General features: G+C 43.4%; 1 protein-coding gene across 3 annotated transcripts in view; it reads left to right on the top strand.

Moving 5' to 3' along the window:
• Positions 1-27,292, top strand: part of MINDY3 (MINDY lysine 48 deubiquitinase 3) — a 1,607,185-nt gene that overhangs the window by 1,355,379 nt on the left and 224,514 nt on the right. For all 3 annotated transcript variants that reach the window (XM_069648406.1, XM_069648407.1, XM_069648405.1), the window contains exon 13: positions 23,300-23,372. In XM_069648406.1, the coding sequence (XP_069504507.1) occupies positions 23,300-23,372 (73 nt within the window). The remainder of the gene's footprint in view (positions 1-23,299; positions 23,373-27,292) is intronic.

Raw genomic sequence — 27,292 nt, 5'->3', positions numbered from 1 at the left:
GAGGCATCTAACTTCTTTATGCATTTTAATGAGACTATTCTAGTGCAGCTTCAATGTTACAAGCAGTTGACTCTCTCCTTGAAGTCTGAAAGCACCCACTTGGGGTTTTGTTAGTGAAAAAGTGTTTTAAAAAAAGGGGGTTTGGGGAAGGAACCCCTCCATTTAAAAAAAAAACAAAACACATTTGATTTTGTTTTTTTTCAGCAAAATGTTTTCCAGAAAATGGCATTCGAAAATAAGCCATTCGAAATAGTCACTAAAAACCGTTCCCTCTCTACCCTTCCAATCATTCCACTGGCATGCAAGTACTAAATCCACATCACAAATTAAATTGCCTGAAAAATGTGGCATTTGAATGCAGGTAGTAACAGTGAAATGCTTTACGTTAGTAATTGCTGGGCCCTTGTTAACAGCGAAACCCAGGTGCTGTATAGCATCTGTGTCCTGTTCTGTCTGGCAACTGCTCTGAAGGTCAGCCAGGTTGAGACAACATAACCCAAAATTTCAGGGGGGGGGGCGGAGGAGTGCTGAAGCTCAGTCAACTCAATGGTGTGAACACCACCACTTGTGTTTAATGCCTTGATTACATATTGGTAATCGTCATTACTCCTAGCCCTATTCTTCCTCGTTCCTATACTTGTGTATAAGGCAGTACTTGTGCATGAGGCACTCTGCCTCATACACAAGTACTAGTATGAGTTAGAGGTACATGGAGGTAATGCCTAACTTAGATACCTGTAATCTTCATTACTCCTAGTCCCACTGTTCCTCATCCCAGTACTTGCATATGATGCAAGGAGCCTCATATGTAAGCTCTGGGACAAAGAAGAGGGACGTGAAGGTAATTCTGAGCCAAGGAGCTGATTTTGGAGGTTGGGGTAGGGGGTGGGAGAGAGAGGGGATGTGTGTGGGTGTGCGATTGTGCGATAAATCATAATGGGTGTCCATGCCCAGGCTAAGCAGGCATGATATGTGGTATTAGTGGCTAGAGAGGTATTTTAGTGCAGCCAGTCTAGTCATTCTATAGTTTGGTATGACCTTCTAACTGCACATTTCTGATAAAGCAGTCCTACAAAGTGTAATTACCTGGCTAGACTGGCATTTGGGTGCTGCCAGTATAGCCGTTTCTTACTGCAGCATTGTATATTTTTCTAGACATCTATGATAAAATGATATGATATGTCATTTATAACACTAAAACGCCTGTACAAAAGTGTTTCTAGGCGCAACAAGACAAGGGAGGGAAGATAGAGGGAGAACAAGACAAACGATCTTACTAGGCCTTGTGTTATTCAGATAGTGCGAGGACGAGAAATGCAATGGGAAAGGGAGGGGGAAGTGCAAGGAAGAGGGGAGGGTTAAACAGGGCAGTAATGCTCTGAGATAGTGCATCCAGGGCAGCACGGCTCTGGGTAGTACAAGGAGAACAAGGCACTATATGGTTAAAGTTACATCCCCTAAGTGTGTGGTAGGCCCGGAGGCTGTGCAAGAGTGACTGATCAAGAAAGAGCCTGAACTCAGTGAGACTCTGAGGGTAGCCAAGTAACCAGTCGGTACAGCAGACAGGTAGGTCAGCAGGGGAGGGAGAGAGAGAAAGCAGAGGAGAAGAGGAAAGTATTAAGCTGCTTCTGGAACTTCAGGTGGTCTGCTCAAGTTTGAGTGGGGCAGTGAGCCATTCTAGAGGGAGGCATCTGCATAGGAGAGATATCTACCCCCCACTCTCTGCCTGGAGAAGCGTCTAACCCTTAGAGAGTTGGAGGAAGCAGGGTGAAGGGCTCGAGAAGGAGGGTATTTTGGAAGAGAACGTTGGATGTAGTTTCGGCCCCAACCCCAGAAAGTCTTGTGGACATTTCAAAGGCTTTTGAACTTGATCCTTGCAGCCACTGGGAGCCAGTGGAGAGATTTCAGGGTTGGAGAGATAGAATCTCGGGGCTTGAGGCCAAGGATAAGTCTTGCAGTCCTATTCCAGATTAGTTGCAGAGGACGGAGCGTAGAGGAAGGCAGATTGAGAAAGAGGTTGTTGCAGTAATCCAGCCTAGGGAGAAACAGGGCTCTGGAGACAATGAGCTTCTGGAGAAAAGTGAGAAAGAGAAGAGTCCCTTTGAAGAGGAGCAGCTGGCAGTGGGACTTCTTGGCGACGTCCGAGATGTGAGGAGAGAAAGAGAGAGTGGAGTCAAAAATGACACCAAGGTTTTTTGTCTCGCAGGAAGGCGAACGAAGAGGGCCCAAAGTGGGCGGCCAGAGTGAGAGAGGGAAAGCAGGGGCAGGGGTCCCAATGAGAAGGATCTCTGTTTTACTGGAATTAAGGTAGAGATAGTTGGAGGCGCACCAATCCTCAATCGCAGATAGACAGTAAGGAATGAGCGAGAGAGGAGAGGAGCCTGAAGGAAAGCAGAGTCTCATCCGCATAACACTGAAAGATTTGAGGAGAAGGTAGAGATCAGGTGGGGCCAAGTAGATGTTGAAAAACCAGGGTGAGAGGATAGAGCCCTGGGTTATGCCGCAGGTAGAGAGAGGTGGCAGTGAGAAAGGCACCAAGTTGGACATGGGAGGGGCAGTCCAAGAGGAAGGAGGTCAGCCACTCCAGGACCTGATCCGTGATGCCCAGGTTCTCACATAGTCGATTGATCAGAATGGCGTGGTTGACTGGGTCAAAAGTAGTGGAAAGATCAAGGAGGATTAGGACAGAAGGAATGCTGGAATCGGGGTTTGAGAGCAGATCTTCACGGGTGTTCAGGAGAGCAGTTTCTGTGCCTCTGGCAGCTCTGAAGCCAGACTGATGGTCATGAAGACAACCAACAGATTTAGTGTGGAGAGTAAGCTGGGAGATGGCCATCTTTTCCAAGAGTTTTCCCAGGAAAGGGGTGATGGAGATTGGGCGATAGTTTGCCAGGCAGGTAGGATCGGCAGATGGCTTCTTGAGGAGTGGGTGCTTAAGGGGAGCGTTCCAGTGGCGGAAGAGTGATTACAGAAATCAGCCAAGGCTGGAGCGAGGGTGTCAATATGGTCCTTGATGGTTCTGGAGGAGCAGGGGAGCACCTGTTTGGACGACACTTTCATAGATCGGACTTGTCTAGAAACCTTGTCAGGTGTTTTCAGAGAGAAAGCGGAGAAAGGAGGAGGAGAGGTAGAGATGGCCAAAGGGGGGCCGAGAAAGGAAGAGGGAAACGAAGAGGAGATAGAGGACAGGGTGTCCTTAGTTTTAGAAGAGAAGTGAGAGGCCAGAGCCGTATTGAAAGCCTAGGAGGGAACAGGAGAGGTAGAGACAGCAACTGGATTGACCAGTTTCTTGCAGATTTTAAAGAGTTTGGCTGTGTTGTTAGAGGCTGCAGTGACCCGGGCTTAAATGTGTGCTCTCTGTTAGAAAGCAGGTTCCAGGTTAACTTCATGTACGTTTATTTCCAGCTTAATGGTTACAGTTCCACATGAAGGCATTAAGGACATAAGTATAGACAAACACCGGCTCCCATCACCCAGGGCCAGCCAGCTGTAACTGTCACTGAATGGAACACTCACTAAGAAGATTCTATCATCCACACACAAACATTCCACACAACATCACCAGCTACATCACCAGAGACAGGCACAATACAACACACCTCCCTCCTTTACAAACCTAACCTGCACAAAACAAGTCACACACCACATCAAAACTACCTCCTTCCAAGAACAGAAACACATGACACTCAACAGAAAACGGACACTTCCACAGCCAAACCCAACCAACAAAATCATCACACCCTGACAAACCGCAAGCAAAATACCCTCGCAAAGATACCATCATCCATCTGCCTGTTCCTGCCACAAACAAGCAACTAGGCTCTCACCCCAGGTCCTGGCCAACCCTAAAACTGGGCAATATCACCTACATTCCTAACCACCATAAAACTGCTACGCCTCCTGCCACCTGCCCCCGCCTACAACAATGCGGGTGTCCAGACTGCCACCCTGGAATCTCCAGCAGGCCTCTAGACTGCCACCCTAGAGAACTGAGACCTCAAAGTCTCCCAGAAAACAACCACAACACACCAATCGGGTTCATAAGAGTGGAAACATACGACATCGCAGAGATTACAGTATACCCATGGTCTCAACACCATACCATCACGCCAGACCAAGATGAGCAAACCCTCCAACAAATTGAGAGCGGTGGCCACACACTCTCAATGCCAACATCAATGACTGGAGAAGAACTGGATGATCTTATTAGGAAAGAAAACATCCTAAACCAAAACAGGCTGTGTAAACCATGGATACAACAGAATAGACAGGTCAAATAGAAAACTATTTACTCATCACCACGGGACACACTACTCTCCCAACTAAGGGCCATTAACCAGGCGTCCCCAGGTACCCCAGGTTATGAGGATGTCCACGGGGCACGAGGCACTATAAACAAGCATTGGCAATGCCAACAGTTTGGGGTTTTGTGGGCATCTAATAGCAGTGCCTGCGCAATAATACCTAATACTTTATACACATTGTCAATCAATGGGTGGGCAAATAACCAAACACCTACATGCTTTGTGTCGTCTCCAACATTACTGTACACACACATTCTGAAGAGATGCAACAAAATGCACCAAAACGGAAGCGCCTGCAACTCAAGTAATCAGTTCTGGGATCTGCTTGGCTACAAGATAAGCTAGCAACCAAAAGAGTGTTTGCCCTGGGCCTGCAAGAAAAATATACGTTTCAGCACTGCGCTACTAAAAAGAAAATAAAATCCCGAAACGTGATTATCCTAATTCTGGTCAATCTAAAATGAATGAAATCCTTGTTCTTCGGGTGACTCCAGAAACCCAGAGCCTGCGATTTCCATCTAACTAGATGATGTTCGCCAAAATAAGCACCAATCAGCCAACCATCCTCACTAGATCTCTTCCCACTTCCCAATCTCCCACACAAACTGAAGCAGGAATATACACTGTTTATCCTGATTCCAACTCAATGGGATTCAAACATGTGCTTCACTCAGCCCAGCTATCTGTCCTAGCTAGCAAAGCTTATATTTTTCCCTCGCCTCTAACATGCCTCTGTCCCTCACTTCCTCTGCCTCCACTGTAGCACTTCACCCATCATGGTGACATCCTAAGCGCAGCTGGCCGTACTTCCTACCTGTACTTAAAAATGTCCATTGTTGGATGTCCTTAATCTGTGTATGTCCACTTATCTGGGTGCAACATTGGAGCAGGGCTGAAGGTGCAGAGATAGTGTGGGGCATTCCTGTCCTGGTATTTGGACATGAGCCTAAAATGCTGGCAAGTCTCCATATTGGCCAGTAATTCCTTCTGTCTGGGACAAAAGCAACTCTTAAGATCCTGAGTGTTCTCTTGCCAAGGAGAAAACAAGATGCATGTAGCGCTTGCTTTAAGAGTGTCCCTCGCAGGAAAGCGCTACACCAGAGACCACTGCTGCACAAGAAAGCAAATAGGATTGGGGCCGAGGGCATTGGGAGGTACGCAAGTCTCACCGCAGTTTGTTAGTGCAGGTAACTGGCATAAAGCCTAGCCTAATCAGAGAATGACCAAGTAACCACCTTAGGTTGACCCGGAAATACGTTCCAGGAGCTGAGCCCGCACACTTACTGGTCTTCTGTTCTACTGTCCCGTGGAGGGTATTGGAGGAGAGTTCAAGTCTCCAGTGTTTTCAGGGGAAGACACAACAAGACTTCAACCACATGTCTTTGTCGAGTTCTCAGAGTCAACTCGGGGTTAGGGGGGACACCTTGCTCACCGCATGGTGAGGGAATGATGAACATTAAAGCTATATTATGTTTCAAGGAGGTGGCTAATCAATGAGGCACAAAATTAAGCTCAATTTGCAAACATGTCCTGGGGGCTGCCTTGGCCTACCTGCAATGCTCACCAATCACACCTTGCATCTCTGTTAAGTTGTCTTTGCGCTTCATAACCGGTGAAAAGCCACCCTAGCCGACAGATTTGCTTGCTGAGAAAAGGGGAGCCACCCAGCAAGATCAATATTGTCCTAAACCAACAGAAATGCTTGCTTGCCATTTCTCAAGCAGGTAGAATGTTTCAGTGACAGTTCCCAAGCACTAATAAGGTACTTTTACAAGCAGTTCATTTATTCTGGAAGCATTGACATTTGATTTTCCCATGGAAAAACAATTTTTCAAATCAGGCCCATAATGTTTACTAACAGATAGCATTGCCACACAGTTTTGTTTTTGTGTGCCTTTATGACTTGACTGAAAAGCTGCATAATGCATTGATGTTTTTAGGCTGACATTTTGCATTCATATACAGTGATCAAAATCCGTGAGCACTGTCCCCTGTGTGTTTGCGTATTTAGCTCGGACTTCGGATTTCTAGCTCCTCACTTCCGGCATGCGCCTAGTTGCCGGCAGTGTGGAGCTAGAAATCCGAAGTGCGAGTAAAAGCCTGCAAACACTTATATGACAGTGATATGATATGGCATTTATAACGTGCCTGTATACAAGTGTTTCTAGGCGTGACAAGACAAGGAGGGGGAAACGTAGGGAGGACGAACCAACGATCTTACCAGGCCCTGTGTCATTCAGATCATGGAAGTGCAGGGAAGTGGAAGGGAGAAGTGCGGAGGGGGAGGGAGAAGTGCAGGTAAAGAATGCAGCCACCGTGTGGCTAAGTGCAGGTAACTCAAAAAGTTCAGCCAACAAGTGGCTCATAAATGCAGAGAGAGGGACTGTAGGATTGCAGATACAGACCACAAGTGTTAGGGGAACCGGGAGGCAGTGCGAGGTGCAACTGGACATGCAGGAGCTTGGGCCCAAGTTTAGAGGGTAGCTAGGTGACCAGTGCGTGAAGCAATCAGGACATCAGCAGGGGAGAGGAAGAGAGAAAGCAGAAGCGAAGAGGGAGTTCTTGAGTTGCTTCCGAAACCCAAGGTGGTTCTGCTCAAGTTTGAGAGAGGCAGGGAGGCTGTTCCAGAAGGAGGCCCCAGCCGAAGATCGAGACAGCTTGGAAAAGTGACTGACCCTTTGGAGGTGGATGAGCTGGAAGCTCGAGAAGGGAGATGTTTAGGAAGAGAGAGTTGGAGATAGTGTGGTCCCGGGCCCCAGAAAGCCTTGTGGACGATGCATAGCCTCTTGAACTTGATACTTGCTGTCACTGGGAGCCAATGAAGAGACTTCAGTGTTGGAGAGATACGATCTCTGGACTTGATGCCAACCTTTTGGTTGCAGTCCTGTTCTGGATAAGTTGTAGAGGTCGGAGAGTGAGGTAGGAACATTTAGAAAGAGGCTGTTGTAGTAGTCCAGCCTAGAGAGGACGAGAGCTCTGGAGACATTGAGCTTCTGGGGGAAAGTGGGGAAAGGAAGAATACCTCTGAGGAGGTGCAGCTGATAGTTTGACTTCTTAGAGATGTGAGCAGAGGAGGAGAGGGTGGAGTCGAAGATGACCCCAAGGTTCTTAGCCTCACAGGTAGGAGCAGGAAGAGGGCCCAGAGTGGGCGGCCAGAGAGAGAGAGGAAAGGAGGGAGCTGGTGTTCTGATAAGGAGGAGTGCAGTCTTACTGGCATTAAGGTAGATATAATTTGCTGCACACCATTCCTGAATTGTGGTCGAACAATCTGGGATGAGAGAAGAAGAGGCGGCTGAGGGAAGCCTGAAGGAGAGCTGGCTGTCATCTGCATAACACTGAAAGTTGGAACAGAAGGAAGCAATGCAGTGGGCGAGAGGTGCCAGGTATTAGTTGAACAGCCAGGGAGAGTGGCTAGACCCCTGGGGAACTCCACAAGTAGAGAGAGACAGAGGAGAAGAAAGACCCCAGTTGGACCTGAGAGGGTCGGTCAGTGAGAACGGAGGTCAGCCAGGCCAGGGCCTGATCGGTGATAACCAGGTCATCACGGACACGCTTGAGCAAGATGGCATGGTTGACCGGATCAAAGGCAGAAGAAAGATTGAGGAGAATGAGGACAGAAGGAAGGTTAGTATCGGGGTTAGAGAGCAGGTCTTCACAGGTGCTCAGGAGAGCAGTTTCCGTGCTTCTGGCAGCTCTGAAGCCAGACTGGTGGTCGTAGAGACAGCCGACAGATTCAGTGTGCAGATTAAAGGAATAGTGCGCTCAAAAATATTATTGTCCCGGGGGTTCGGGCATGTGTTTTTAAGCATACGTTCATTGATCAAACAAACATTTCCTATGCACCTTACCCTAGTTTTCCTCTTTTGTACACATGCGAAATCAGGCAGCAGGGCGCGGACATCTTGTGATAATCTTATCTGTTGCCGCATCGCCCAAGGTGGACTGCCCTGGCGGCACTAAATCATATCCCCCACCCCTGAGATCACTAGACATGTACCGCCCATTTCACAACGCCAATGCACGTCTCCTGTCAACATTCTCTGCGCTTCAGCTAATGACGTGTCTCCATGGAAATGGCAGGACACCTCTTACCTCAATAAGTATAAACAGACCGCTTCTCAACGGACATCAGATTTGCTTTTCCATTCCTTTCACTGTCTTTTCTTGAGTATTCTGTGCCTTGTTTCTGTGCTCTGGTCAGCTACCTTTGTTGCTTGTAGCCCGTGCGAACAGATACTAGTACCATTACTATCAATTTTTCTTTGCCCCATTATGGCAACAATACAGCCCTACCAGTAGGAGCCAGAGTATTCCGAGGCGGAATTACTCGAAAGAGAAAGATGCGCAAACGATGGGGCTTCGGACGACAGTTGGGAGGACGATTCAACAGATCAAGAGCCTGAGCCTAGTCGCAGGGACAGCGTTTCCACCTGGTGTACCTGCAATCGGTACTCACTAATGCCAACCGAGGAGGAGAACTGCTGCTGCCGAGAAAACTCTGGATGCTTGTCCTACATATCGGAAGGCGAGACACGGCCGCAATGCGTTACTGAGCTGCCAGCCTTCAGGGCAGCCTTCCTCACATGGTCCGTGTTGAGGATTATGATGGTGCTTATGCACGAACTTCAAGCAACAGTTTGCCCTCGCAATCCAAGTAACGAGTAAGTGTACTCTAGTTGTGATGTCACTTTGTCCACTTCATGGTTGTCTCCTATATTGTCGTAACTTTGATCTATCAATGCTGAACAAATGTAGTCTTGCAATTCTATAAGTCTCTCGCAATTTGGGGAAATCATAGTGGTCTCCTTATGTTTATTTTATGTACAGCCATGAAGCAATATTTCTTTTGTCCCAAATGTAATGGAATGCATAGTCGTTCAATATTGTACAGTGTCTAGGTAACATTTGTACTGGCAACAATGCCATTGCATACAAGATTTGTCATTGGCAACTAAGGTTTAATACACTTATCTTGTTAATTTAAAAACAGTTTGTATCTTTCTCTTTCACAGGTGGTACAGGCTGGTGGCCTATCGTTCGTTTACATGGTGGCTTCATGTGAGGCTTGGACACTGCGTTCGATGAGTAATACCCGCCTGTGTCGGTGCCATTAGAAAATTTGTCTCCAGTGACAGCGGTCAGTACAGGGGATTCTCCCACACTGTGCTGCAACCAGAAGTTTTTAATGTGTAGTACATTTGTGCCATCAAAATCACCAACAAAATAAAACACAACAGAACTTTGGTTGTTTCAGTTTTTCAGTGAATCAAGTGTGTCTCCATTCAGCAGTGTTCGGGCCCTTTCCTGCATGCCACAGGCCCATCCATCCGCCTCCATTATCAAAGGCAGTTGACACCAGTGGATGTGTGCTGCCAAGGGGGGCTGGCAGGGGTGGGAACGGCCAAGATGCCAAACACCATGTACACTTCAAAGGTATCTTCCGCACGGGGCCATTCTATACATGGCCTAGCCAGACCCCGTGTCTCCAGGCAGGATCCCCTAAAGCAGGCCGCAACCCCTGCAATCCACACAAGTGTGTCTCCATTCAGCAGTGTTTCTGGGCCTTGTCTGCACGCCTCAGGCCTATCCATTCCCCCCTCCATTATCACAGGCAGTTCGCACCAGTGGATGTGCGCTGCCAAAGGGGGCTGGCAGGGGTTGGAGCGGCCAAGGTGCCAAACGCCATGTACACTTCAAAGGTATCTCACGCGCAGAGGTCATTGTTCACATGCCCTCCTCAGACCCCTTGTCTCCAGGCTGGATCCCCCTGAAGCAGGCCGCGCCCCTGCTATCCACATAAGACCATGCCATATACATGTCATTCATTCACATACACACCCACTTTTCTAATTCTTTATAAACCACTTGATATTTATCATGAGAACATCTTTGAGCACTGCAAGTCAACTCGTGAACGTGCTACCTGTGAACATCTCCCTGTTCTCCTGCTACTAACTACCCAGCTCTCTGAATCTAACTGTTTGTTGGTCGAGGTAAGGGCAGGTCACCTATTCATATCTCCCATTCCTTTACCTTGATCTTTAAATTTCTATCTTATTTCAAACAAACGTACCCAGTAGTATAATGTTCAAACACCTCATTGCCATTGACTTGAGTTTAATTTGTTATGTTATCGATGTATAGCAATTGTCATCAGTGTCAATTGGGATCGAATTGCATCCTTCGCGGACCGTGTCTATAAGCATGTTTCCTTTTGATGCACAATAGTACATTCAAGGGACGAGTAACATGTTACGATATCCGTCACATCAATGAATTGTGTATGAAAGTTATCCTATAATACAGCCCGCTACGCTAGAAAAGGTTTTGCTTCGGTGACCAAGACATAGATTGCATAGGAAAATGTATGCTATAATTCCATCGTTCTCACGCTTTTATGCAAAGTAATTATCTAATAATGTTGACCTTTTTTTTTTTACTGACTTTCCAACATTGCCTGCATGTATGGTTTCTGGTTGCCACTCTAAGAGCCATAACAAACATAAAGGCACTACAATGCATGTATTCCTGAGGAATATAGATCTAATAAGAGAATGGGTCAGATATTGCGGATTTGCGCCGGAAGAGCTTGAAAGTAGAGCCCATGAAGTCTTGGGGGACTCGAGGGGTGATCGATTCTGCAGCCTGCACTTTGCCACGAATATGTACGACCAATCGCTGTACACAAAGAAGCATCAACTCAGAACGTCTCCTAAATTGCTTCCAAACACAATTCCGACTCTTTTCATGCACACGCTTCCTCAGGTGAGTCACGGTTCTTTAGCTGTAGGCCTTGGGGTACTGAACAGGTAATTACATGGATGGATTGGTGTTTTAGGTGTAAATGTCCGTTATAATAATTTTCATATTTACAAGATTGTTTTGCTTTATAACTAAACCACATTTTGCTAAACATCTGTCCTTGGTTTTAGGAGCATCATAGAAAATGATTTATGGGCACAGACAACTATGCTATAGTGCCCTTGGAAATAAGCATAATCTTTTCGTAATCAGTTGCTTTACATGTCCATTTTTTAGGTTAGCATTTCTAAATCAAATCTAATTTTCCCTTTACAACTCAATGACAATGCACTGAATATGAAGGAGCAAGATTCTGCATCCATGTCTTTCCTGGAGTCAACAACAACTTCGAGTGCGCAGTTTTATTTAGCTATTCAGTTCCGGAAATGTTTTATGCATGATTTTGAGATAATATGATCAAATGTACGTATCCTGTCATTTGTTTACATAATGTTTCATTTATGGTCTTTTATTGATATGTACCATTGTCTGCATCACATTGTGTGTGTTCAATTTCACTTTCTTTCATCCATACTAAAACAAGTACTGTTTTACAGGGTGATGCTGGTACTTCGACTACAATTACATCATCCTTCGGAGCTGATACAGAGCCAGAGGTATGCGTACTGACAGTTCCCTCGAATGAAAGAAAGTTGGTCCTAGATCTGATACCATTAGACATTGACATTATTATGAACGAGCATCTTTTGAAAATTGCTTCAGTGCAACATTTCAATCAGTGGGTTTTGCACAGTCATCTTTCATCGAGTAAACTAGCCATCAATCAGGTGAAATTCGAAATGTATATTTTGACTAAGTGATGTACACGGTGTACGAGGGTATCTGTGTAAGCCATGTGTGCGATGGAATAATTTGATTTCAAATACGAATGACTTATTTTTAATGGATACTCTTTTCTAGGGATGTATACAAGATCAGGATATAGAAGAGGAGGCACGTGGATCCAAGTGGACCAGCTTGCAAAGAAAAAGAAGAAGAAGGTTTCACAGAAAACCAAGAAAGCTACGGCAATTTGCAAACAATTTCATTTTCAAAGTGTTTTGTGCTGGTGCCTTCATAACATGCTTTTTTAAAATCTAAAGTGCCATATACTGTATGTTGGATTTACATTGAACATGTTTTCCAACCTGTCTTCTAGTTGTCTGATGGTGTATGAACTATGCAGACACAGACAGCTACAGAAATCAGAGATTATGCTTGCCAAACTGATTTGACCATGGAGCAACTATTATTTGAGGCGCAGCATGTTCATATCAATAAGCAGACTCGAGATGCTTTTGCCCAATGGCCAGAAAATGAATTGAAAAGTCACCGGTCAAAGCCAGCAAAGTGTTGTTGGACCATTGCTACAATGTGAGAGCTCCACCAGACAAAGATGAAACTGATTGTAATGAAGATGCTTCAGAATCAGACACAGACCACTTGACACAATCGACACCCGCCAAAAAAGGGCCACTCAAACAATCGACATTGATGATTTCTCCGATTCGTGTTCAAGCAGCAGAAGCTGAAATAGCAGAGACTCAAGCATCAACACAATTGACCACAGTTTGTCCAGTTGGACTGAAATGTCACCCACAGTTGGGTCTGAAACAACATTCATGCAGGATGATAGTCTAATAAAGGAGCCCAAATACATTGTATTCGACAACTGCTTGATGGAGATTATAATGATGCTGAAATGTGTGCATCCAGTTAGAGGGGAAGTATGCGGGAAGCCATTGGTGAATGTGACTCGTGTATCACAAGGCAGTAACCTCAAAATACAAGCCACCTGTGAAATGCTCCATCCAAAATGTTCATGGTCTGCTCAACCGGTGCTGGGGAAACTGCAACTTGGAAATCTACTGTGTGCAGCTGCTTTACTTTTCAGTGGCTCTAGTTTCAGTAAGTTGTCCAGTTTTTGTCAATTTGTGGGACTCCAGTTCTTTTCTAAAACGCAGTACTACAAATATCAACGTGAATATCTATTCCCTGCTATAAGTGAAGCTTGGAAAATTTAACAAATGTCTATTCAAAGTACATTCTCCGAACAACGGTTCAGGCTAGCTGGCGATGGACAGTGTGACAGCCCCGGATTTTCAGCAAAGTACTGCACATATCACTTTCAGGACCTGGAAACTAAAAGAATTGTGAGTTTGGTGGTCGTGCAGGTGTCCGAATGTAAATCCTCAGTGGCCATGGGGTAACTTGGTTTTATAAAATCCCTGGAAGATTTCCAATCGAGGGGAATGCAAATCGATCTCATAGCCACGGACAGACATGTTTGAATAGCCAAGACAATGAGAGACCAGTTTCCAAATATTCACCATCAATTTGATGTATGGCATGCTGCCAAAGCAACCAATAAAAAAATATCTGCTGCTGGGAAAAAAAAGGTTCTGAAAATATTTTACAGTGGTCCCAATCTTTAAGCAACCATCTTTGGTGGAGCTCCAAAACTTGTGATGGGTCTGTGGAAATTCTGCTAGAAAAATGGCAGTCACTAATGCACCACTGTTCAAACGTTCACTCTTGGACAGAAATGTGCACATGGCCCTTTGTCGCCTGAGCAGGAACGGTAGAAGAAGTGGTTGATTCCATCTTCACCTCCACACAAAGCTCTTGAGAAGATTGTGTTTGATAAAACTCTATCAAGAGATCTGAAGGGACTTACAGAATTCTGTCACACGGGAGATTCAGAGGTGTTCCACAATATGTGCCTAAAGTACAGGCCAAAGAGATTGAATTTCGGCATAGACGGGATGCAGTATAGGACATTACTAGCGGTATTAGCGCATAACGAGAATGTAGGCCGTGAATGTCATGATGCCTACTCCCGGGAAGCCAGTTCAGGGCCAGTGTCCCCGAAAGCAGACCTCATGTCCCCACGGAGGGACCCAGCAACCCCTTATAGGGGCTCTTTGGACATTGTCCTGGCGCCTTTGGCGCCAGGCTCATTATGGGAGTGCTTGGATGGACTTACCTGATGCAGACCATGCTGCCGGATCCAGACCTCCTTGAGGTCTGAAAGGGACTATTTTACCTATGGGACTATTTTACCACTCGGGCGTGGCTGAGGAAGAATACTTACCTGGAACTACTTTGGGGGCTATTTAAACCACGCCCAGCAGCAGCTCACGCTTCGCGTTGTTCTGCATCTAGCAGCTGGACGCTCACTGTGTCTGCTCCTGCACCCTGGCTCCAGCCACGCCCGCCTGCAACCTGGAACACCTGAAAAATTTTATGAAAGATCTTATTATGACTGTCACGATGCCTGACCCCAGACATCCGGAACAAGTCCATCTATCCAGGGAACATACACCCAAGAAGACACAGGAATTCCCAAAACCCTGCCTAGGGGCTATATGGGTTCAGTCCTGGCGCCGTAGGCCGTAGGCGCCATGCTCATATTGCCAACGTTAAACTATGCAGGTCATCCTGCAAAGGACTCATGTACAGGCCATCATGAGGCCATGAAGGGACTACTTTACTTTAGGAACTATTTTGCTGCTTGGGTGTGGTACTGGAACTTCTTACCTGGGAACAACTTTTTTGATGCTATTGAAACCACGCCTGAAGAGCAGCACACGCTTCGCATTATTCTGCATCTTAGCAGCGTAACGCTCACCCTGTCTGCAGTCCAGCATCCAGTCTACAGCCACACCCGTCTTGTGTCCGGAGCCGATCCTAGAGAAAAGGAAAGAAGAAGAGAAGGTTAGAACAAGGAGATTTCCATTTGGTCATCATCTTTTCCTGGAGCAGCCGCACCTGTGGATAAAGGAAAAAGACATTAAATACAGACATTATACTCGCCTGTCTGCGGAGCACCTCCACGACCCGGCGCAGCACCCGTTGAATCGCCGCCCGAAACATCAGCATCTGAAAAGACAAGAACAAACAAAAGGTGAGTGGGGTTCCGCCAAAGACATTCTTTTACTTACCGCAAGATACTTACTCGGAATTTTACCGCTCGAGGCAGCGCTGGTCACCATCCTAAGTGAGACATTTTCGGCAAGGCGCCGCACCTGCAAAGAAGATGGAGAACTATTGGTTAATTACATTTGGAACAATACTACTTGCTAGACAGTGCTTGGTACAAACTGACTCTTACCTAAGCGCTACCTTCATCCATCGAGGCGAACTCACTCCTTGGATCACGCTGCAAGGGAAAAGGTCTGAAAGGAGCAAGAGTGAATTAACAGACATTTGAACTCTAAAAGAACTATACATTCGGTTTACACACTACTTACCTCGGAGTCATTGTTGTCTGGAACTCTGCCAAATACCTTTGGATCAGTGAAGTAACTGAACTTCTACGCACCCCTGCACTCCGCGCAGGATGGAGAGTTCATCCTTCCAAACAATAAGGTGAGACTTTATGAAGGGGAATACTGGAAGTTTTCAGGGAAAATAGTGTTAGTGTAACCTCTCTACCACGGGTGGCTAATCCCCTTTACTGCTTTTAGGAAAATATTTGTGCGGGCCAGGCAGACGAAACTGAGTGGGCAAGTGCAGTCGATAATCACTTCGCTACGAGTCACACTGGTGGAGACCGCAGCAGTCCAGCTTCGTTCGATGCCCCTGTTGAATCCAGGTGAGCGTAACAATGAATGTCTTGAAGATAAATATTCACGGAATCGCGCTCGATTTTGTTACGAGGACACTTACATTGCCACAAAACATTGCCAATGTTCCCTGTCCACCTAAAGCGGAGCTCGTGGAACAGTTCACTTCCAGGTACATATGATTATCATCTGTATTTTTGATCAACAATGTTTATATGAAGTGTCCAAATAAAGAATCCAATTTATCTTTTGAAATCTATCCTCTTTTTCAAATTTTTTTTTCAACAAGTACCATTTTTACGATTGCCATACAATGTAACGCTGTGCTTTCATACTTCCCAGTTTCGTAGAGCTACTGTGGGACCTTCACTGATCTTTTGAGGGCCAGATGGATAACAGTATGAAAGCTACTTTGGGGTTCTGCAGTTGCCTTACCAAACAGTTGCCCAAAAAGCTGAATAACTACTAGTCCCTAGGCTAGATAAGATACTCGGCACGCAAGAACTACTGACTGTGAGCAAAACAGCGCAGCAAAGTGGGTTGTTGGTGAGAAATAGCTGCACTCTGACCAATATATTCATGGGGGCATGTGTTGTGGGTCGTAGCTAATGTAAGGATGGAGTGGGTCGGTTGAGCCCCTGGCCCCGATACATTATACACGCAAGTGACACCCTGCTCTTTCACTCGTGGGGGAATGCCTCCTTTGCCCTTCTGCTGCCATGGGGAAGAAGGCCCTGACATAAGCAGAGGTGGGGCTATTGCTAGACACACTTGGACTCCATTTTGTGTACCCTCGACTCCAGCTTTGGACTAGGCCGCATTCTGTCATTGCGAAGTTTCCCCTACCCTTCAGCACGCCGCGAACAGCGAGCACTGACAGCCCCACATTTTTCCGCCTGTGCCTCACAAGTCCCTTTCTCATGGATGCACCAAGATAATATGTTGCAAACTAAAAGTGTATTAATTTAAATCTTCCTCTGAGAACACTGTCCTGTCCTTTTAGACATACCGAGAGCTGCTCAGGCATTGTTTTGAAGTATTTGAATCCTATGGATAGTGGATTTGTTTGCACCGATGTATAAGGCATTATAATAATATAGCCTGGATAGAATAAGGGCTCTGGCCAAAATGATGCAATTGTCACCCGAGAGAAAGGGTTTGCATGTTCTAATGAGCTTACAGGTGTAGGCTGTGGCTGAGGCCATGGAATTCACCTGTTTAGACAAGGAGAGGGTGGAGTCAAGGTAGAAGCCATTGTCTTTACCTCCTTGGCCACCTTAATGAGGTTGCCATCAATTACGAATGAAGACTAGTCTTTAACCTAATCTTTTAAGGTTAGGGTGGGTGCCTAAGATGATAAGCTCAGTTTTATCATCATTCAGGCATAGACTGTGGGTTGCCATCCATGCCTGGATGATGAGATACACTCTATTTCCCAAGGCCAAATCCTTGTTGTAATCCCCAGAAAGTGGGAGGAGAATCTGAGTATCATCTGCATAGTTAGTGTAGGTGATAACGAGAAGGTCCAGTATGCAGTCAAGCAGGAATTGGATATGTGCATGGCACACATTATGGGGGGAAAAACATAAACTGAGGCTACGTGCACCGTGCCTCCTATTTATAACATCCGGTGACGTTGCCCTCGACGGAGGCCTTCGAGGGACATCGACCCGACTCCATCGACGCAGGACGCCCTCTGCCAAAAAGGTTTCCGAACTACACAGCTGTGGACATCACATGTCAAAGATGTGGAATACGTTGGAGGAACATCCAGTCGAAAGAACGTTACCAGGTGGTAAGTAACTTGTTCTTTTAAAAGCATTATGGTTAAACCAACAAAAACGTAGTCTATAAACATCAGAAATAATAAAATGAAGGCAACAACATAATGAACTTTATTAATAGATTTAAAAAATATATATTAAAATCAAATATTATGGTAACCTTATTCACCCCTACACTTAAGCATATATTACAATAAAATCATAACAAATTCACACATAAAATATAAAATCATTCAAATGCACATTAATTATAGATCTATCATATTTTTTAAAAGAAAGTAAAACTTATTTTTTTTGTAATACAAATTGCTATTTAATAAACTTAAAATATAGTATACATAAGCATAATTCCCCCAGAAATTCCAATAAAAAATATACACACTATTTTAAAAAGAAATCTACAATAACTAACAAAATATACTTAAGCATTCAAGTGCCATACTTTACATGTTCAACAATATCAATTAAGGTGCATGTCATCATTCAAACATACAATTATAAAAAGAAAACATACACTAAATGGCTACAAAAAGTATTAAAATATATACAGTAAAAGTTACAAATAGAAATGGGACATAACACCATAAGCGACGAAATTGAACTCGTAATACAAAATTTAAAAAATTCGAGAGCAGCTGGCCCGGACCGAATTTCAAACATCATGCTGAAGGAAAATAAGGAACACTGGGCTAAGCTCATCGAATCCCTGTTTGGAAGAGTGTCAAAAAGCAAGTGCATTCCAGACTCATGGTTAAAAGCTATTGTGGTTCCCATTTACAAGAACGGCGATAGAAGTGACTCGGCAAATTACCGTCCCATCGCCCTTCTCGATACAATCGGGAACATCTTTGGCTCTTTCTTCGAAAGAGACTTGCCACTTGGGCCTCCATGTCAGGGAAATGTGACATTCGACAAACAGGCTTTACTGAGTGTGTTGGAGTCGATGCAAACTTGCTACTATTAGATGTCCTAAAATTGGAAGCTCTTCGTGCAAAGAGGAAAATCTTCTTTCCTTTCATAGACTTGAGGCAAGCCTTTGATACAATAAATCGCCAGAAATTGTGGTCAAAGTTACAAAAGTGGGATTGTCCATCATCGATCTTGGAGCCACTTAAAGCTCTTCATTCTAACACCACGGCCCAGATAAGGTTTAATCAACAAGGCGAGTTAAGCCTGCCGATAACCACATACAAAGGCGTCAAGCAAGGCTGCCCGTTAGCTGCTGAACTATTCAAACTTTTCATAGCGGACCTGCCTGAATGGCTAGACCCAGTGCCGTGTTTCTTGCCCAAGATCAACAACACCCCAATCAGATGCCTCATCTATGCAGATGATATAGTGTTAACTGATTACACGCAGATCGGCCTACAGCGTCTCTTGACATGATTGAATGAATACATGGATACTAATGAGTTGTTGATAAACACCGAAAAAACAAAGATTATGAGTATTGGTCACATGCTCAGCAGGTCTGATAAAAAAATTCAAATGGCATATTGCAAACGACAATCTGAGTATCGTAAAATCCATAAGATACTTGGGTGTGGTATTTAATGACTCCATCTGCGAAACTCTGTGGACCAAAGACCTTGATCAACAGAACAATTAAACTTGGCCTACAAGGAGATAAGATTAATCATGACTATGGGAAATTCACCATTGCGCCAATAATGACATTCTATCTTCAGAAGTTTATCCCGACAATTGTATTCGGTGCCGAAGCTGATGGAATCTGGACCATCGTCTTTGGAACAGATTGGAAGGCATCTTCTGGAGACGCGCGCTGAGGCTTCCTCATTACATTTCTGTATCTGCAAGATATGAACTTGCAATCAATTCACTTTACATGACAGTTATTTGGAAATCTCTCACGACTTTAAGGAAAATGTACCTCAGTTCAAAAATACCGGCATATCAAATATTTAAGATTGAAAGCGTTGAGATGCAATCCAAATTAATTCTAACTTGGAAGCAAAAACGAGCTTATTATGGAAGCCGCAAACATAAGTAGATCCGAGTTAATCAACCGTCCCCAACATGCAAAAAAAAACATTTGAAAAATGGGATTGGATTCAAAACATCGAAAAACGCCTACAACTCAAAACTGCGCTTCCACTAGGCCCAGGAGCAATCAAACTTCACAACCCACCAAAATACTTATTAGACTGCTCCTCACGCCATCACAAAAATAAGTTCCTAAAATTCAGGCTGAATGCCCTAAACAATCGGAAAATGCTCTGGATAAGACAGAACAAAGATATCACAGATGACAAATGCAGATTATGTGGAACCGGTGAAACCGAGTCCTTAAAACACTTGATAATTGCCTGTACAGGTACATCTAGTCAGCGGACTCTGCATCTGAACAGCTTTAAACCCCAGACCAATGACGTGAATGAATGGTGGGGATATGTCATTGCCGGTCGAAACATCAAACTATCATGCAGGATAATTGACTATCTTGACATGATTCTTTGTGACAAAAGCCCTTGCCCAACGAATGCCACTTGTGTAAATCCTTCAGATTAATTGATAAGGAACCTTAAGACTTACTAAAACTTTCCATCATCATCAATGGTAAACACGGATTCAGGGGTTGGAAATGTCCTTGTGATGATGTATAAATGTAACAAAAGTTTGATATTGATTTATTAAACTGAAGTTTTACAATAAAAAAAATATAAAAATATGTACACAACATGTATAGTCATTACACTGCGCATAACACATTCAAATGTATGCTAAATTAAATTTAGTAAATGTAAACTGTAAATACTAACAAAAGCAGCACAAATGTAATGCACATTAAAAAATAAATAAAAACAGTTAAAAATGTGTATTAATAACAAATATGAACACAACATATTAAATTATGAATGCAGAGTAGTTAGGATTCCAGGCCAGTGTTAATTAGACTCCATTCAAGAGTATATATAGACAAAAAGGTGTATTATTAAAAACCTCATCCTAGGCTAGTTTTAACCTTCCTAAGCCTGCATCATCTAAATGGCAGCACATGGTAATGTTTCTCCCGTGACAGGGCTTTGTCAAGGCCTAGCAAAAAGGAAAGCAAAACAGTCTGGAAGTACAGGTTCTTATGACCATGATCTTATTATCATACAGTCTGTTAGTTACAGTGTACTTAACATAACATTGATAGTCTATCCATCCATCCTTGACATTATTGACACAGACTATCCTTAGTTTTCTTTAGGTAGGGAAATACCACCTTAGCATAGGAAAAGTTAGGCCTTATTCCAGCCTACAGTTTTAGTTAATAAAAGTTTGTGGGCCAAACTTTGATCTGTTGTCTGTGTCTGCTTCATGATGCCTTCACAGTATACAATTCATAATCGGAAGACATTTTACATACAAATTCTACATGTGCATGTGGGAAATTAACTATTTGTATATGTGCACTAACCTACCTCAAAATACTTCACATAATATTCAGAACTAACTCTGTCGGTTGTTAGGAGATATACAAAATCTACATGTACGAACTGTAAAAGTGCTATGTGCCTCTTTTACGTATAAAAACATTATATGCAACATAAACCTGATTTTTTTTTAATGCAGGATTTCATACATATAAATGGCATATAGGACATGTGCATTTTATGACTATAACAATCACTCATGCGCTACTTAATTGCTATACACTCACATGTCAAACACTTCTACACCAAGCACTCATATGCCTTACACCACAGAGGCACGCACTTGTACCACAGATACTCCTATCACAAACCCTCCAACAATGCACACTCTTTAGACACATGGTCCTACAACATGCGCTCCTGCCTCACATGCTCCCCATAACAGTTGATCTAACGACACACACTCCTGTCACACATGTATGACACACACTCCTACAGCACATTCTCCTACGACACACACAATCTTAAGAAGCACATTCTTACAACACAAAAACTTACAAGACACCCACTTAAGCCACACACTGTTATACAACATGCTGTGCCACACAGACACTTATACTACATGCTCTTACAACACATGCTAGTATATCTACAAACACTCAGAATCAATAATCACGTAACCATAAAAGAAGTTGAGTTTAAACCAACAAAAACCTAAAACCTGCAAACAGCAATAATAACGTTAAGGTAACAGCATAATAAACTTTATCAATACATTGAAAAAATATGATTAAAATCCAACTTAACTGAGATTATATCTTGTTCGAATTATGTTGTGCTATGCTTTGATATTAAACACCTTGGTTAATCATCAGTGGTGAGACAGGGTGTGATGTAATGGCTATTTGCTGACGTTGTGACCTGGGCTAACTTCTAATCCAATTTTGGCACTTTTCCCTTTCTGAGCGACACAGCCTTGTCATTGTAACTGCACCAATGCCGTTTTTTAAAATGGATTTGCTTTAAGGAACTTGCCCACCAGCACTCCCTGTCATTATTGAAAGCGTGTATGCTCTTGCGTATGTGCATGCATGCATGCATGTATTAATGAATGTTCTGGGTTTTATATAGCACAAACCTAGCTGTGAAGCAATGGAGCTAAAATCAGAGAAGGAAACTAGCTGGAATAAGACTGAGCTGCACTCCAAAAAAAATGTGTTTTGCCAGAGCACCTGTTCGAGAATGCCAAAATCCCCCCTCGGCTAGCTAGCCCAGCAATCTGACATGTGCTACTGAGCCAAGGCTCCCTCTATCACACATAAGCAGCACTGCAGGAGTCTCTGCATGAAACAGCCTAAACCTCACAACTAGAAAAGGGCACTGCCCAAATAAGTGTTTGTGTCTTGTGGTGTACAGGCATTTTGTGTTAGGGAGAGTATTGTGACAAGTCAATAGAGATGAGAGTCCAGTTTGAAATGATCTGATATGATTGGTTATTTATAACGTGCTTAATACCCAGAGGTTTCTAAGCGCATACCCGCGGATCGAACCTGTGTTGCTCTGTGTCGTCTTGTTTCCAAGGCGAGCACGTTGCCCCTGGGCTATCCTCCCGAGACATTGTTTCGGGAGGATAATTATTTCATGCATTGATCCACTACCACAGACGTATTTCAAATATAAAATGATGTGATCATTTGTATGGTCCCAAAATGGTTTTTGCTTTTATGCAAATGGCCAGGACTCCGTCTCTCTTGTAGGTGCCCTCCAGCTGTACTTGATTCAGTTTCTTAAGATTATTTGCTGCTCAACCTGTGCTGGGGCTCTGCCCCTTAGCCAAACCCAAATCATTCTGCCACACCTTCCCACCCTGCACAAAGGGGATGGTGAGCCAAGAGGTAATTAAGTTCATTTCTAGCACTGGCTGCAGTAATGGGGTGCAATAATATGAATACAATTAAAATGATAGTATATTACAGGTCTTTTCTGCGCTTAGAGGATCTTAAAAGTGCATTTACAAAAATAATTGTGGAAGCAACTTCATTTGATTTGTTTATTTTTGTCATACATGGTGTGGTGAAACCCAAGTGTTAAATCCATTCAGGGATAGCAGCCCTGATGTGGTCCTATTAACACCAAAACCATAGGCTGGATGTCTTTAGCATTCTTCTTAACCAAACATTATGTGAACTTATCGGCAATGCTAGAGTTCTATAATCATGTCCAGGAAGACATTTCCCGCTTTTGTCAGTGTGGTCCTTGGTCGGTTTACTTTTCTATGAACATTTAAGAATGTTGCCACATTGTTTCTGTCTTTTAATTAACTTGTCATGCACAAATTGAGAAATTATTAGTGGAAAAATAACAACGTTTTTTTTGTTTGTAAAAAAAAGAAAATGCCCGGTGGAGAGTTGTAAGACAACTTGTATTGAGTTTATATATTAATAGTGTTTTGATTTTCACAGATAACGGGTTTATACCTGACACACTACTACAGGATGTCATGAAGTCTCTGGAACTTGTATCGGACCTAGAGTAGTAAGTACAATTTCCTTGAATGATCTTTTAGTTTGGTTGACTATCAAATCTGTACTTACTATAAAATTCCATTATTGGCATATAAATACTTAAGTATGGCAATCCTTTAAACTGATGACAAATGAAGGCAGCATTGACAATTCTGAGTAGGCTTCTGTCCTTCATGTCAATTTTTTTTGTCTTCTCTAAATATAAAATTTCACTCCGATCACAGTTCTAACATCTTGAAAACTTGTAAGAACACAGGTTGGAATGTTAGTGTGTGCTTACAAATGTAAAAGCGAAAGACTTGGTTGCAGCATGTATATGCCACTACCCCATACATTTAAGTATATATATTCAATGAAAAAACCTTGTCAAAGGGACCGTATGGTTTACAAGTAAAACCGAAAAACCTCAGAAATTCGGCAGTTATGGTAAGCTAAGTAACCATAACTTGTGCCACCACCGTGCACTTTTAAGACTAACACCCAGGACATCAAAGATAACATCACAAATGTCATTGATAACATCACATATGAAATTAATTTTGCTTAAAAGTCCCTACACTGGGTTGTGTTTATAATGTTGGTAACAAGATGTCAGGGGTGAGTGGGAGACCTATCATGAACTAATTAATCTATTAAATAATGTACTCATCTAAACAAAACATTATATTGGAGTGTTGTTAATACAGGAACCTAATCATACATAAACATAGGCAGTGGCTGCAGCATGCACCATAGGAGTACAATATTTGTAATCTTGTAATTTTGGATAGTAAAATAATGAATGCTACCTTTTTGAGTAAATTAAACATGGACCTGGCCTAGATATGTAATGTCATCAGTGATGTCATCTTTGATGTCCTGGGTGTTAGTTTTAGCAGGGCACAATGGTGGTGCAAGTTATGGTTGCTTAGCTTAGCTTGCCATGAATTTCTGGGGGTTTTCGCTTTTACTTGTAACCATAACGTCCCTTTAACAACGTTTTTTCAGTGAATATATATATATATATATCTGTAATTCTTTATGGGTCACACTTTTAGATCAAGAACTATAAGATAATTGCTATGATTATCCTGAAAATAATGATTCTTCTTTGGAATACCGAAAACATCACTATACTCACGTGTCTTCTTACTAAAGCTGGATAAGACTGTAATATATATGTAAAATCAGCATACAAGAAGGTGTGTATCGTTATTACAATGGGTAACCTAAGAATTGAAGTGTGCTTCTTTTCTTTCTGCTCTGGTACGTTAAAACATTGTTCCTTGAGCCTATCTAAAAAGTTCCAGGATAACTACAAGGCTATTTATACCTTATCAAATGTTGAAAGATATTAGTTTCTAGTTTAAAGTGATTTTGTGCTTTTTCACTCTTCTTGGCTATTGATCGAACTTTTCTCTTGCTTCACCGTTGGTAGTTGCTGGAGGGGTTGGGGTTTCTCCTTTACATGGTTTGATGTCGTGCAAATGCAGCCAGGCTCTTCTCTCTTTTAACTTGGCATCTGTAGGGGTAACTTCTTCCACCTCATATGGTCCTTCAAAATGGGGTGTACTCCAAGTGCGTATAAACATTCATAGCAGCACCTGGTCCACTGAGTATAGGCTGGTTTGTTTTAACAAATCTTCTGCTTCAATGGATTGATCCTCTTTCTCGCTTCTCTTCGACCCCTTCAGTTCCTAACCTGTTGGGACATGAAACAAACACTTGCAGTTGTTGTTAGGTAATCATGCATCTCATCACCTAGCGTCTTCGCTACGCTATGGGCATCAGTGTTTAAGCTAGTTGGAGGAGCAAGAGGGGGTTCTCGTACAGCGTCCAGTCACCAACTCATGAGGAGTAAGATAGTGATCTGAGCCAGGCTGGTTTCTTAGGGCATATAACGTAATGGGTAGGCAATGTTGCCATCTCTTCTCTAGAGTCCCTTCTTATTTTTTGCAATCCTTTCCTTCAATACTCCATTTAATCTTTCTTTCACAGACACCATTTGCCTGTGGATGATAAACTGAGGAAAATGTATGCTTAATGCCTAATAGGAGAGAACTATTGCTCAAACAATTCAATTACAAAATGTGGTCCATTGTGTCAGACCGCAAAACCTTGCATACACCTCATCTTGGAAACGCCTCATGCGCAAGGAATTTGGCAGTGCATGTAGCATCAGGGTGTGTGCATGGACCGGCCGCCATCCATCTAAAAAATGGACATACCACGAACAGCATATATCTGTAGCCATTGCATGTCTGCAGCATAGCCCCATAATCTATATGTAGGTGCTGAAATGGGCCATTTGGACTAGGAATTGCTCCTCTCACTGTTCGCAAAGTGTGCCCTGCAGTACATTTCGGCACACAATGCAATTTACAATAAACTGTGCTACATGCTCTAATAAATTTGGTGAGAACCACTCTTCGGCAATTGTAGCAGCTAGAATCGTCACATGCACAGGGTAGTAGAGCTGTTCCAGCGCTACCCTCAATAATGCTAGAGGCATAAAAGCATTGCTAAAAGAGAACACATCTCGGAGGCCAGAAAACTAGCCCACTGGCTCCCAATAAAGGAAAGAATTGTCTTCAAAGCTCTGCCACTGACCCACAAGTGCATTCACCTCACTTCCCCCGATTACCTCTCACAAAGGATCCACCCCGTCTCCTCTACAAGACCAACCAGATCACCCTATACCAATTGCTGTGCCACTAGTAAAAAGAGCCAGAGCGGGCGGATCCAGCTTCCCATATCTCACACCCACACACTGGAATGCCCTACCTCCCACAATCCGAGGTGAGGCCTCCCTCATCGCCTTCTGTAAAGCTATGAAAACCATCCTCTTCACATAAGGTCCCTCGTATCAGCATGAATACTAAACATATGACCCACTGCATTAGCTGTAATGACCAATTGCATAAGCTGTAATGATAGAATTATGTTTGTAGTGATTTATAATGTGCCAACGACTGCTACCACTCCTGTACCTCTTTAACTAAGCTCTTGCAAGTAACATCGCCTCAATGCCCCTGGGATGTTTGCGTGCTATATAAATATAAATAAATAAATAACTGGCTTTCAAGTGCTATCCTGTCTACAAATTACCTCAGTGGGGGGTAAAGAACATCCCTGCTTTTTTCATAAATCCTTTTCTTCTTGTGGTCCTTGACTTTGTATCTCAATTAACTGGACAATAGACAGCATGTTAAAGCTCTCCTTTACCAACATGCATCGTCCTGTCATCTGATTAACACTTTCTATTTCAAAATTAGAAATGGTTAGGAAATAAGCTGCCTTTTTAGCTTCTAAGTCTGCAGCTTCGTTTCTGCAGGAAATAATGTCTTCTCTTTTAGTATGCTCTGCACATTTTATGACTGCTTAAGTCAATGTGAGTGCTAGTGTTTCAATACGTTTATCCAATAGAGCCGCATGTTGCACTGGGGTGCCGTCTGTGCGGAGGAAGCCCCTCCATTTCCAGCGTGACAAACCTGCATGTACAGTTGACCTCATATAAGCAGAGTCAGAGTGCACCATCACTTCCACATCTTCGAATCTCTGAAGAGCTGCGATAAGTACCACTAATTCTGCAGCTTGTGCTGAGTAATGCAAAGGCAATCTCGCGCTTGTCACTACTTCGAATTCACCCTCCTGGTTAAGCTTCACTACCGCTGATCCAGTATGCCTTTCGCCAGTCGTTTGGTCACTTTCTGAAGAAAGATCAATGAAGAGAATTCCACAAGAGCATTCTCTCTAGCTTGGGGATATCATCATAGTGTTCAGTATATGTTGTGCAATCATGTACATAATCATCCTCCCCAACTGGTTCCGCTATTAACATTGCTGGGTTCACTGTTTTACATTGGGCCATTTTTATTGCAGGATTCAATATTATTATCTCATATTCTGATGCTCTTCGTGTGGTCAGTATACTTTTAGGTTTCCCTAAAA

The sequence above is a fragment of the Ambystoma mexicanum genome, chromosome 2q (assembly GCF_040938575.1).
Source record: "Ambystoma mexicanum isolate Mex_15411 chromosome 2q, UKY_AmexF1_1, whole genome shotgun sequence".
Lineage (NCBI taxonomy): Eukaryota > Metazoa > Chordata > Amphibia > Caudata > Ambystomatidae > Ambystoma > Ambystoma mexicanum.
Note: the sequence above shows the minus strand (reverse complement) of the source record. Positions and strands in the feature narration are given on the sequence as shown.